The sequence below is a fragment of the Danio aesculapii genome, chromosome 16 (assembly GCF_903798145.1).
Source record: "Danio aesculapii chromosome 16, fDanAes4.1, whole genome shotgun sequence".
NCBI classification, from domain to species: domain Eukaryota; kingdom Metazoa; phylum Chordata; class Actinopteri; order Cypriniformes; family Danionidae; genus Danio; species Danio aesculapii.
Genome location: NC_079450.1, coordinates 6,085,634 through 6,099,543, shown reverse-complemented (window position 1 = coordinate 6,099,543; position 13,910 = coordinate 6,085,634). Strand labels below are relative to the sequence as shown.

The 13,910-nt window shown below is 30.7% G+C and overlaps 1 protein-coding gene across 1 annotated transcript in view; it reads left to right on the top strand.

The window, feature by feature from the left end:
• LOC130243414 (upstream stimulatory factor 2) overlaps positions 1-7,412 on the top strand; it is a 27,212-nt gene extending 19,800 nt beyond the window's left edge. The window contains exons 5-8 of the mRNA XM_056475582.1: positions 2,891-2,949; positions 3,159-3,253; positions 3,710-3,838; positions 6,779-7,412. Coding sequence (XP_056331557.1) covers positions 2,891-2,949; positions 3,159-3,253; positions 3,710-3,838; positions 6,779-6,868 — 373 coding nt within the window. The 3' untranslated portion in view covers positions 6,869-7,412. The remainder of the gene's footprint in view (positions 1-2,890; positions 2,950-3,158; positions 3,254-3,709; positions 3,839-6,778) is intronic.
• The last annotated feature ends 6,498 nt before the right edge of the window (positions 7,413-13,910 follow it).

Genomic DNA, 13,910 nt, shown 5'->3' with positions numbered 1-13,910 from the left:
CAGATGTGTTTGTCATGATTCTGTTTTTTGAAGATTTAATGCAGTTACATTTTCCATTCAAATTTAGGGTTAAGGACACAAAAGTGCATAAACTCTAGGTTTTGACAACTTTCCAATATGTTTATTATCTCTCATTAGATATCGCTAAGAATGAGAGAACTTTTCACTATCTCTTGGTCTTAGTAGATGATGTAACTACAGAAGAGTCAAGCTTTGAATAGGAAAATTATCAAAACTTAGTTTTTATTTGAGTGAGATGCTGATGGGCTTGTTACTTATCTAAAATGAGTTGAATAGGAGTGTATATGTGACATTTTAGCTAAAAAAATAATGTTTTATAACTCTTTGAAACTGCCTCTTTTAGGCTTTGACTCAAATTTTAGAGACTGTCGCTTTAAATTCAAATGAGATTGTGGTCTTTTTAAAAGAGGGCGGGGCTACAAATGCCCATGAACATAGTGGCAGATTTAAAATGCTAATGAGGGAGAGATGGTCACTAATGGGCGGGGCTTTTTCCTCTAATGACACATACAAAGGGAGAATGTCAATCAAAGTGTTTCTGCAGACTGTTTTTGTCAAGTGTGATAATAAAAAAATTACCATTAGAAGCTGCTTATATTCATTTTTGCATAATAGGTCCCCTTTAAACTCTAGGTTAGCTGTAAACCCCCCCTCCCCCCCCAAAAAAAGTTTACTGTTCCTTTCATGGTCGTCTGACCTGCTTGATGGCATTTAGTGAGGTGTTGTTGTGTAAGTGGTGTCTCTGCGCTGTGACAGACACGACGCTGTGGATTCGTGACTTCATTAAAGCGTACCTGAGGGATAACTCCACGTGGAGAACAGTCGTGTCATTAGACTGAAGTCAGACGCCAGCTGTTTCTGTGCTGTAATTTATAACCCAATGAACAGAGCGATGCTGAGACTCCCTCGAGATCAGCAGAAGGGCAGAGAGACCTTACACTGAGATTTCTCTCTTCACACTATATACACTGGCTTTAACTTTATCAAGCTTTCTGTCTCAGTAGTGGGTGATCAGTATATGTTGCTTTCATGGCCAATACTGATATGAGTGGATGATGGCAGGTTTAATGTTATCAAGACATGACATGAGTTCTACATAACAGTGCTGAAATAGTATAGTAAAATAAAAGTATGCACACTCCAGGTTGTCTGTAGCTTTCAAACATAATTTGTTTTATTTTTGCTTGTTAGTGACAAAAAACAGTAAGTATTTCAACTTCTATTCAACATATACAGTAGAAGTCAGAATTATTAGCCCCCCTTTTGATTGTGTTTTTCTTTTTTTTTTATATTTCCCAAATGATGTTTAACAGAGCAAGGAAATTTTCACAGTATGTCTGATAATATTTTTTCTTCTGAAGAAAGTCTTATTTGTTTTATTTCAGCTAGAATAAAAGCAGTTCTTAATTTTTTAACCAGCATTTTAAGGTCAATATTATTAGCCCCTTTAAGCTATATTTTTTTTTCTAATAGTCTACAGAACAAACCATCGGTTTACAATGACTTGCCTAATTACCCTAACCTGCCTAGTTAACCTAATTAACCTAGTTAAGCCTTTAAATGTAACTTTAAGCTGTATAGAAGTGTCTTGAAAAATATCTAGTCAAATATTATTTACTGTCATCAAGACAAAGATAAAATAAATCAGTTATTAGAAATGAGTTATTAAAACTATTATGATTAGAAATGTGTTGAAAAAGTATTCTCTCCGTTAAACAGAAATTGGGGAAAAAATAAACAGGGGGCTAATAATTCAGGGGGGCTAATAATACTCACTTCGACTGTATATAAACATTTTATTCGTTTTTGTCTTTAAGTGCTTATTGTATATTTCAGATTTATTTTTACATTTATTTTATTTTATTTCTGTATTTAAAAATATGTATTTATCAGAAAATTTCTTAAAGTAAAGCCAAGTTTCAGAATGACATATTTATTTTATTTTCCTGTAGCTGAAATAATGGACTTTGGAAAATGACACACTGAATATTAATTCAAATTTCATTAATATTAGAGAATATTAATTAAAGTTTAAATTATTGGCTATGGCAGAGTGGAAATTTAAGTTAATTCAATTTAAATTAATTTAATACTTTAGTTAAATTTTTTTTATTTTTGTTTTAATGTATTTTATGTTTTAACTTTATTTTAATTTTATTTTATTATTTGACATTTTTATTGTTTATTATTTTACATTATTTTTATTGTTATTAGATTTGATTTAATTTATTAAATTTTTTAACATTTTCTCCATTTATTTTTAATAAAACTTTTCAAATTACAGCCAAATTTCAAATTACTCATTTTATTTTGTTTTAATTTTTATTCGTTTTTCATTTATTTTTTGATTTAATTTAATTTTATATAATTAATTTTTTTTTATTTTGTCTAATTTAATTTAAGTTTTAATAATTTTTTATTTAATTTTAATTTAATTTAATTTTAAAAATCCTGTATTTTTTATGTAAGTTTTCTAAATTTTTTAAATAAAACTTTTCAAATTACAGCCAAATTTCGAATGACATGTTTTATTTTGTTTTAATTTAATATAATTAAAATTGTAGTAAATTTTTTATTAAAATTTTTAATGTAATTTAATTTATATTTAATTTTTTTTCAATTTTTTTATTTATTTTATATTTAATTTAATGTATTTTTAATGTAAGTTTTCTCCATTTATTTTTAATTAACTTTTTAAATTACAGCCAAATTTCAAATGACAAATTTTATTTCATTTTATTTTAATGTTTGTTCTTTATTTGTTATTTTACTATATTATTACATATTATATTACTCTATTTGTTTATTATTAATTTTAAAAAGTTTGTTTATATATCCATGTAATTATTTTCTTCAATTATCAATTTAGGAAAGCAGACAGTCCACACACCCCTCGAGACGAGAGGAGAAGAGCACAGCACAATGAAGGTCAGTCAATTCTCTTAATCCACTCTTTTCTCTATAAATGATAGAAAGGACCTGAGTAACTGATGCTGTTTCCACCTCAAAGACACTGATGTGCTGTAAATCTGCCTGTAGAGGCCAGTAGAGGATCGACAAACAGAACATGTATTGTACATTTTACACATTATGGCCCAGATTTAGCTTTTAAACCCTTTCCTGTCATTTATCTGCAGTGGAAAGGCGACGGCGAGACAAAATCAACAACTGGATTGAGACGCTCTCAAAAATCATCCCAGACTCCAGCTTTGAAGGCACAAAGACTGGAGCCGTGAGTCTTATAATGCACTTCCCCCTAAATAAAGACCTGTTATTTACAATAGAGACGGCATCTCTTGTAAAGCAAGCCAATGATGTTATTTTTTACTTGTCAGTTTTGAGATTTTGGGGTTTTTTTCAGTCTAATGTGAAGAAAATAACCCAAAATAGACTTTACTTTTGTCACACTTCCTCAAATCGTGTCTGTAGATTTTAATTACGATACAAATTCGTAAAAAAGCCATTTTCTAAATATTGTTTTTCTCAATGAGACACAAATCTCCACATTATTTTGTTTTCCTTTCTACCCTCCATCTGAATTTTGCACGTCATCAGAACTATGTGGTTGAAAACAACCTGAACTCCATCAGCTACAGTAAATAGCAGGACATAAGGGTAACACAGATGTATAAATACTGTAATAAATGTAAAAGGATTGTAAAGTGTTACCGTTTTTTTATGCCTCCAGAGTAAAGGTGGGATTTTATCAAAAGCGTGCGACTATATTGTTGAGCTGAAGCAGCAGAAGCAGAGGCTGCAGGAGAGTCTGAGGTCAGTGGAGAGACTGAAGATGGACAATGAGCTGCTCACAAAACAGGTACAAAACACTCAGCATTTGATTACATAAGCTCAAATAATCCATATGTAATCGCACTGACTGGGCGGACCGGTAGCTCTGTGGGTAGCAGGGGTGTAGCAACCGGGGGGGACGGGGGGGATCCATCCCCCTCACTTTTAGAGACAGACCATTTAGAAACAGGTGATTAATAATTATATGAACGTATGATACGCCCCTGGTGGGTAGCACTGTCACCTCACAGCAAGGTCGCTGGTTCGAGCGACCAGTTAACTGGCATTTCTGTGTGGAGTTTGCATATTCTCCCCGTATTGGGGTGGGTTTTGAATTTGTCAAAGCTTTTAACTAAGGGGGTTTGAAAGGCAGATTTATATGCCAAGTTATAAATAAAACAATTTAATTTAATTTAATTTGTTTATTTTATTGTATTGTATTTATTTATTTGTACTTTATTTTGATGTATTTTTACAATTTTATTTTAATGTATTCAAAGATTTAAGTATTTAAATTTATTTTATAAAATTATTTTTTCATTGTTTTGTATTTATTTGTTTATTTATTTATAATGTATTTATTTCACTCCACTTTTTAAAATTGTTTGTTTAAATATGCAAATGAGGCATAATTAGATATTGGCATGGATTTCTTTCTGTAAAATCTGAACATGGCTAAAAAATTTCATTTTCTTCTGACACATTAGAGTCAAAGTTTTTTTAACTAAAGGGGTTTGAATTTCAGATTTATATGCCAAGCTATGAATAAAAATATTTTATTTTATTTTATTTTATTTTATTTTATTTTATTTTATTTTATTTTATTTTATTTTATTTTATTTTATTAGTTTTTTATTTTATTTTATTAGTTTTTTGTTTTATTTGAATAGATTGTATTTATTTATTTATTTTTACTTATTTTATTTATTTTAAAGTATTTTTACATTTTTTATTTTACTACACCTTTTCTAAAATCTTATGTTTAAATATGCAAATGAGCTATAATTAAATATGCGGTCATTTGCATGGATTTCTTGCTATAAAATCTGAACATACGATGACTTCTGGTTAAAAATGGCTGTTTAATTTTTTTCCTGACACATTAGAGTCAAAAGGTTTTTCACTTTGATTTATATGAATGGCTGATTTTATATCCCAAGCTATGGATAAAACTGCAGTTTGGTGTGTGCAAGAGCTGCTGAAGTGGAGATTTAGGACTAATTTTGAGGAAAAACTACCTAAAGAAATATGTATTCTAGTTTAAATTTGCTGAAAATAATTGATAAAGTGCAGCAAAAGAAACTGCAGGACAATGATAAACTGAGTTAATAGATTAATAAACTGTAAATGCTAAATAGCACCACAAGATGGTGACAGAGAGTTCTAAATATTCTATTCTATTCTATTCTATTCTATTCTATTCTATTCTATTCTATTCTATTCTATTCTATTCTATTCTATTCTATTCAAATTTGTACCTAAAAGGTCCATATTAAGACCTCAAGGGTACATATTAGGACCTTAAAAGTACAAAAGTGTTCTTCTTAAAATATTTAGGTACTAATATATGCTTTTGAGGTACCAATATGGATCGGAGTGACAGCTTGCGTACCTTTATATCTGACAGTGTATTCTAAAGTTGTTTTAAGATGTTTCTTTTCCTGCTAAAACCTGGATATTTTGTCTGTGTTTTTATTTAATGAATTATTTTTATTTAATTTGAATAAATTTTCAGTTTTTTGTTAAAACATTTTACATTTAATTTACTGCTTTTATTGTACATTTTTAAAGTTGTATTATAAATTTTTTTTATTAATAATTTTGATTTGATTATCTTTTTTATTGTTGTTATAAAATAGTGTTTTTAAGTTTTTGTTCAATGTGTCTTCATTGTAGCCAAAACATGAACTGTAATTTAATCAATTAATTAATTAAATAAATAATAAAAAAAATGTTTTATTTAATTAATAATAACTTTTGCTTTTTATTTAATATAATTTAGATAATTATTTTATTGTTATTTGGTTTATTTACGGGCGACGCAGTGGCGCAGTAGGTAGTGCTGTCGCCTCACAGCAAGAATGTCTATGGAGTGGAGTTTGGAGTTTGCATGTTCTCCCTGCGTTCGCGTGTTTTAAATTGTCCATAGAGTGTGAGTGAGTGTATGGATGTTTCCCAGAGATGGGTTGCAGCTGGAAGGGCATCCGCTGTGTAAAACGTGCTGGATAAGTTGACGGTTCATTCCGCTGTGGCGACCCCTGATGAATAAAGGGACTAAGCCGAAAAGAAAATGAATGAATGAATGTTTTATTTACATTCATTTTTTATTTTAATAGATTTTATTTTATTTTATTTTATTTTAATTTGTTCATATTCTTTATTTATTAATCAGAGGTCGCACAGTGGAATGAACCGCCAACTTATCCAGCATATGTTTTACACAGCGGGTACCCTTCCAGCTGCAACCCATCACTGGGCAACACCAATACACGCATTCACACACATACACTACGGGCAATTTAGCTTACCCAATTCACAGCATGTGTTTGGATTTGGGGGGGAAACCGGAGCACCCGGAGGAAACCCTAATATGGGGAGAACATGCAAATTCCATACAGAAATGGCAAATGACCCAGCCAAGGCTCGAACCAGCAAACTTCTTGCTGTGAGGAAACAGTGCTACCCATTGCACCACTGTGCCGTCCTTTATTTTATTCTATTTTATTTATTTTGCCTTCCTATAGCTCAAATAATGGACTATGAAGAAGGACAAAAACAAATGTATATTATTTGTTTGTGTTTTATTTTATTGTTATTTCCTTATTGTGGGATATGAATAATAACACAAAGAATGCCAAGATCATTGGCTCAATGGCATGTACTGTATGAACTAAAATGAAAATGAAATGCATGAACACAAACATCTTTACCTGCAATATTAATCATATTCAGTGTTTGCTGGTTTCAGGTAGAGGAGCTGAGAAGTGAAAATGCCCTCCTCGGAGCTCTGCTGGAGCATCACAGCATCGACACGATCACAGACACTTCAGCACCATGAGAAGAGAGACGAAAAACCCCTCAGAGAAATAATAACATGAGACTGAAGTGGCAAAACAACACATACAAGTCAAGAGTCTCTCAGAGCTGCAGATCAGGCGAAGAGTCAAGACTGTTCCATTAAAGGGACAGTTCACATAAAACATGTAAGTTTCTGTTCATTTACTCACTCTCAGGACATACAAGCAATGTTTATTTTCAGTAAACTGTGGTCCTTGATGATGATATAAAGCAAGTTAATAGCTAGTGACACTTTCTGAGTGAAAAAAAGCACATACAGGCGTAAGAATTAATACCCATGGAAAGTCATTGAGGGTTTATGAAGAGAAACATATTGGGCCCTAACATACACCCTGCGCAATAAGGCACAAGGCGTGTTTGGTGCGATTTTTTGCTATTTTCAGACCTGCGCAACACTAATTTTCACATTTTGTGCTATGTTGTATAAATAGCAAATCCATTATACGCCACTTTGTGGACTCAATGGTGTACTGGCGTAAAAAGGAGGTGTGTTAAGGCGCATTGTTGGCACGTTGCTATTTTGAGAAACTGAAATAGACTGTTCCATTGACCAGCTAAAAGCTGCTCTAAATAGCTTGTGAGTTTGGAGATAACTCAGTTTTTTGACCACACTTCGTTATTATTGTTCATTTATTCGTTTGCTGGAAATTAGAACTGAATTTAGTAATAGTTTTGAAACAAATCTTAGCACTCAACAAACAAAATTAAATATGTAGGCTAATGGATGTATTCAGTGGAGAGAGTTTCCAACGTTTTCTTATCCATGAAAGTAAAGGAAAGAGTGAAAGTAAAGTAAAGAGAAAGTAAAGAGGCCGAATGGAGGAGGCTCGTTCTTTATCCTCGCGCTGCAGATGCTCTGTTCAACTGTTGTCTTACTAGTAAAGCGTTCAGCCATGTAAATAGCAAATGGGCCATGGCGCAATGCAACTGGCTCTTAAAGGGAATGGGAGATGAGACTATGATTGTTTTGATTGATTGATGCTTAAAACACAGACATAACTCGTTAAGAGAATAAGCACAACCCTGTTAGACCATGCGCAATGGCGCAGAGCGTATTTTTTCATCCTTAAAATAGCAAAAATAATAACAATGTCATATATAATAGTGTAATAATAGTGTGTATATGAGCAATATCACACGAGTAGCAATGCGATATTGCTGTATATCAGCACTGTTGGGAGGCATATGTTGGCTTGAGTTCACAAGCGGATATACAGCCATATCGCACTGCTACTTGTGTGATATTGCATTTATACAACAGTTTGATGGCATTATCCTGTTTAAAAAAAAAAGAAAATCAATCACAGAGAGTCTAAAAACCCTTTTGTATGAGGAAATACTTTCTTCCACCGTTCATTCACATCTGCAGCTGATGTCAGAAAAGCAGAAATAGTTTCTAATTCACCAACGTCACTTTAGAGCCAGTGTTTGAATGATTCTCTAGCGTAATGTCTAAAGTGATGACAAAACAGCTGATTTTGCTGACATTTTAAGATTATAAGGCTGAACAGCATGAAATGTCATCAGTCTCTCTCTCTAAAATAAATGCTATTTTTGTCTAAAGGGCAAATATAAAAGTTTTAAAATGTTTTTTGTTTAACTTTAAGTCGGTATAACTTTGTGACAGATTATGAATCACCAAGGATCACAGTTTTGGTTGTAAAAATCCTTAATATTCTGCTACAGAAATAACATCTACACTACCTGACAAAAGTCTTGTTGTCAATCCGTGTTGTAAGAGCAACAAAAATAACTTCTAGTTGATCATTTGGAAAAGTGGCAAAAGGTAAATTTTTCTGATGAATCATCTGATGAACTGCATCCCAATCATCACAAATACTGCAGAAGACCAACTGGAACCAGCATGGTCCCAAGATTCTCACAGAAACCACAAACACAAACCACAGGAGAAGGCAAATTCTTCAGCAGGATAGCGCTCCTTCTCATACTTCAGCCTCCACATCAAAGCTCCTGAAAGCAAAGAAGGTCAAGGTGCTCCAGGATTGGTCAGCCCAGTCACCAGACATGAACATTATTGAGCATGTCTGGTGTAAGATAATAGAGGAGGCATTGAAGATGAATCCAAAGACTCTTGATGAACTCTGGGAGTCCTGCAAGAACGCTTTCTTTGCCATTCCAGATGACTTCATTAATCAGTGGTTTGAGTCATTGCAGAGATGTATGGATGCAGTCCTCCAAGCTCATGATGGAGTCAGACACAATATTCATTCTGTTTCCACCATAGACTGTAAAATATATGGACGTAGCATGGACGTAGCATCCGTGACGTCACCCATAGGTTTCTTAACACTGCAAAAGAAGCTACAAGTAGGCGCGGCCAACCGTCGCCATTTTGTTCGCGCGTCATCGCACCCACAGCGGGATACCAAACAAGGGCAAAGAGGCGGAGAGTGGGCGGAGCTACAGACGCCTGCTGGCACTTTGCTTAGACCTGGCAGAAAGACTTTACTTTGGGAGAAACGCTTGATACTTTATTACCTGCGACTCGTTTGTGTTCTGACCACATGTGCTTGGCTGTACACTATATCAGTAAAGTGATTAGACTTTCAAAAACACTGTTGTAATACATTGAGCCTCTAAACATTTCTCTTATGACGTTTTTCAACAGGAGGAAAACGCGAATTACTTCCAAACACTTCAGATATAGTCTGTGTTAGTAAATGCAAGACTATTGATGAACTCCAGCATAACACTGTATGATAACGCTTCAGATGACTGTTCTAGAGCCTACAGATAATCAATCTGTCAGATTCTGAAGTGCTTTACGGGTCTAAAGAAAAATATTAATGATAAATGATCTTAAATAAAACAAATACATTTATAGAGATGGTATACAAGTGTATAACTTTACTCACATGGGAAACGAGGCCCTAGAATGGTTTGTGAGCACAATTAAGTGCACACAACATGCCATATCATCTGATAATTGTAAGAAATAAGTCCAAAAGGCAGCTGACTGTGTAAAGCCACATAAAACAAAACAAAAATACGATGAATATGCCGAGATCAGTGGCTAATCTGCCGGATTCAGCTGAGGTGAAGTGACGGCGACCAGCGAGACCTAGCTGTCACTCAAGTGGCCACGCCCTTAATTATGCAAACTTAATATAACCTAATATAAAGGAAATGGATGAGTTATAAAAAAATTCACCCCCTCACAGTTGTCATGGAGGGTAATAATAGCTATATGAACCAAAATCGTTCTTTGTACCAGGCTGTAATCACCTTTTTTTCTGCTGTAAAGTTGGCCATTCTAACAGTGGGCTCAATTGCAATCTGCTCTATTATGGAGCCAGGACTAGCGTAATTTTGATGAATTGCAGTTTCAGTTACTTCCGTATTGGCTTCCCGAGAGAGAGCGGGAGGTTGCCGCTTGGTTTCCACTGCAGCATGACCACATATTCTATACTGGACATTATTTCTGTTCAGTGACAAGACTTTTGTCTGAGCACAGTCTGACCTTACTGTCCTAATGAAATCATTAAAAATCAAGGCATGATCATATTTTATTTGGGTAAAATAAGCGTAATCTAGAGGCCTTTGCCTTTCATATAAGCCACTTCTGATACCAAATGATCAACTAGAAGTCAAGTTATTACTTGCTGTTCCTAAAACTTGGACAGGCGACAAGACCTTGTCAAGTAGTGTACATCTTCAATGTTCTGAGTGTCATTAAATCAACAGGGAACAGTTCATTCAGATATGAAATGTTCCTTTAATGAGTGTGATTTATTCATCTAACTAACTCGGGACTCAACAGTGGAGTATAGTTAATAGGTTATGCGTTTTCAGTCTCATTTTTGTTTTTTTTTCTCATTTTCCAGCTTTGTTGCTTTCAATTTGGTCTTCAGGCTTAACTCTGAGTATTAGTTGTTTGTTCAAAGCCTGGTTTCATTTAAAACTCTGCGCTTTCTGCTGTTTTCAGAAGGTGTTTGCAGGATAAATGAAGCCCTGATGAAATGTCATTAGTGCTTGCACTGAAATTTAGTGTTAAACAGGAACAAAAGCACCTGCGTGTAAAGAGGCTGTGAAAATGAGCTGCCTCTGGGATTATTAGCCTCTTATCTCACATCACCTTCAGAAAAGCATCCGCTAAATGAGAAAATATCCACAAAGCTGCCTTCTGGCTTAATGCTGGACATCTCAGGACTGAACCTGTGTGTGCATCTGTGTGTGTGTTAGAGGTTTAAACTAATCGTCACAAAAAAGATAAACATGATGGACTGCATTGTTTTGGCTTGTTTGGAATCCATGTTTGTTACTAATAACCTTTTTGTTGATAGTTTTTGTGGTTGTGTCTAAACTTTCTGTGTTATATTTATATAAACAACTTTAATAGATTCTGTCTGTACTATTTACTGTTGTTTCACCCTATGGTTCAAGTGTTTTTATTTGTTTCTTTTTATTTTTTGTATTGAAAAGGGTACAAGGTATAATTTATTGATTAAACATTTTATTTTATTTTATTTTATTTTATTTTATTTATTTATTTATTTATTTATTTATTTATTTATTTATTTATTTATTTATTTATTTATTTATTTATTTATTTATTTATTTATTTATTTATTTATTTATTTTATTTTATTTATTTATTTATTTATTTATTTATTTATTTATTTATTTTATTTTATTTTATTTTATTTTTGTATTTGCTATTTTGTCTTTACGAAGTATTATTTATTGATTAAACATATTTAATTAAATTAAATAAAAATTTTTTTTTACATTTAATTTAATTGTGTTTATTTTATATTAATTAATTTTGTTTATTTTATGTTATTTTATTTTTTATTTGCTATTTTTAAGGGTATAAAGTATTGTCTATTGTTAAACATCTTTAATTTAGATTAATTTCATTTAATTTGATTTTTTATTAGATTTTTTTCTTTAAGGGTACAAAGTATTATTTATTGATTAAACATCTTTAATTTAGATTTATTTAATTTAATTAAATTTTTTTATTTAAATTAAATTTTATTTTGTTATTTTATTTTGTTTATTTATTTATTTATTTATTTTATTTTATGTTTGCAATTTTTTCATTAAGGGTACACATTAATATCTATTGATTAAACAGCTGTAATTAATTTTTATTTAATTTAATTTATTTTAATTTAATTTAATTTAGTTTATTTTATTTTCTATTTTCTATTTTTTCTTTAAGGGTACAAAGTAATATCTATTGATTAAACGTCTTTAATTTAATTAAATTGTACTTTTATATTTGATTTTATTTTATTTTATTTTATTTTATTTTATTTTATTTTATTTTATTTTATTTTATTTTATTTTATTTTATTTTATTTTATTTTATCTACCTGAATAAAACATTTAAAAGTTATTTAATCTAAATATTTGTTTTGTAGTTTGTGCAAAGTTATTTAATTAAATTTAATTTAAAAATGTAATTTAATATGGGTACCTTATTTAAATATTTATTTTGTGCTTAATCTATTTTTTTAAAGGGCACATATTAATATTTTTGTCATAACTAACTTCAGCAGCATCATTTTTATTTTATTTATTTATTTTTATTTATTATTATTATTTTATTATTATTTAATCTAAAAATTTGTTTTGTAGTTTGTACAAACGTATTTAATTTCACTGAATTTGAAAATGAATTTGATTAAAATAAGATTTTATTTAATATTCATGTTGTACTTGATGTAGTTTTGAAAATGCCATATAATTTTTTTTTTGTTTCTAACAAAACTTTAGCAGCATATTTATTTTTTTACACCAGTTGACTGTTTTGTTTTGTTTTATTTTATTTTATTTTATTTTATTTATTTTATTTTATTTTATTTTATTTTATTTTATTTTATTTTATTTTATTTTATTTTATTTTATTTTATTTTATTTTGTTTTATTTTATTTTATTTTATTTTATTTTATTTTATTTTATTTTATTTTATTTTATTTTATTTTGTTTTGTTTGTTTTATTTATATAAAACATGCAATCTGAATGAGAATAACTTGTCTTAGTTTAATGCTGGGCTGTAAGTCTGTTTGTTAGTGTGTGTTAAATCACCAGGAACACGACCTGAAAAACATGATGGACCTCCATGGTAAGTTTTGGCTCATTTGCAATCCATGTTTGTGACTAATAACCTTTTTGTTGATAGTTTGTATGGTTAAAAGTGTCTGAACTGTATGTGTCATATAGTATTTATACAAACTATACTATAAATACTATTTATATAAACTATATTTATGTATGTATAGTTTGATCCAAACCGGTTTACTGCTATTTCTGTCCATGTTTAATGGCAATATTCACTGATAATTATAACTTTTAGATAATAAATGGCAGCAAAAATCACAGAAGGTTGTCACAGATGTCAGACTTTTTGTTCGTCTCATAAACTTTTCATACTTTAAAAAAAAAAAAAAAAGTTTATTCATTCATTCATTCATTCATTCATTCATTCATTCATTCATTCTTTTTCCTTTGGCTTAGTCCCTTTATCCATCTAGGGTCACCACAGAGAAAGGAACCGCCAACTTATCCAGCATGTGCTTATACGCAGCGGATGCCCTTCCAGCTGCAACCCATCACTGGGAAAAATTTTATTTATTATTTTATTCAATTAAATTTTTATTTAAGTTTTACATTTTTTATTTATTTTAATCTATTAAAATAAAGATGGGTTGCGGCTGGAAGGGCATCCACTGCATAAAACATATGCTGGATAAGATGGCGGTTCATTCTGCTGTGGCGACCCCTGATTAATAAAGGGACTAAGCAGAGAAGAAAATGAATGAATGAATGAATTAATAATTTATTTTCAAAAATATGTACTTGGCTCCATGTTTTTTATTATTTTCTATTTTTTATTTTATTTTATAATTGATAAGTTTATTTTTTAATTAAATTTTATTTTATTCTTACATTTTTAATTCATTTTCAGTAAATGAAAACTTCATTTTGTGGGAAATTTAATATATAATGTTCATATTATTTGTTTTGTTTTTATTCTTTATTTTATTCTTT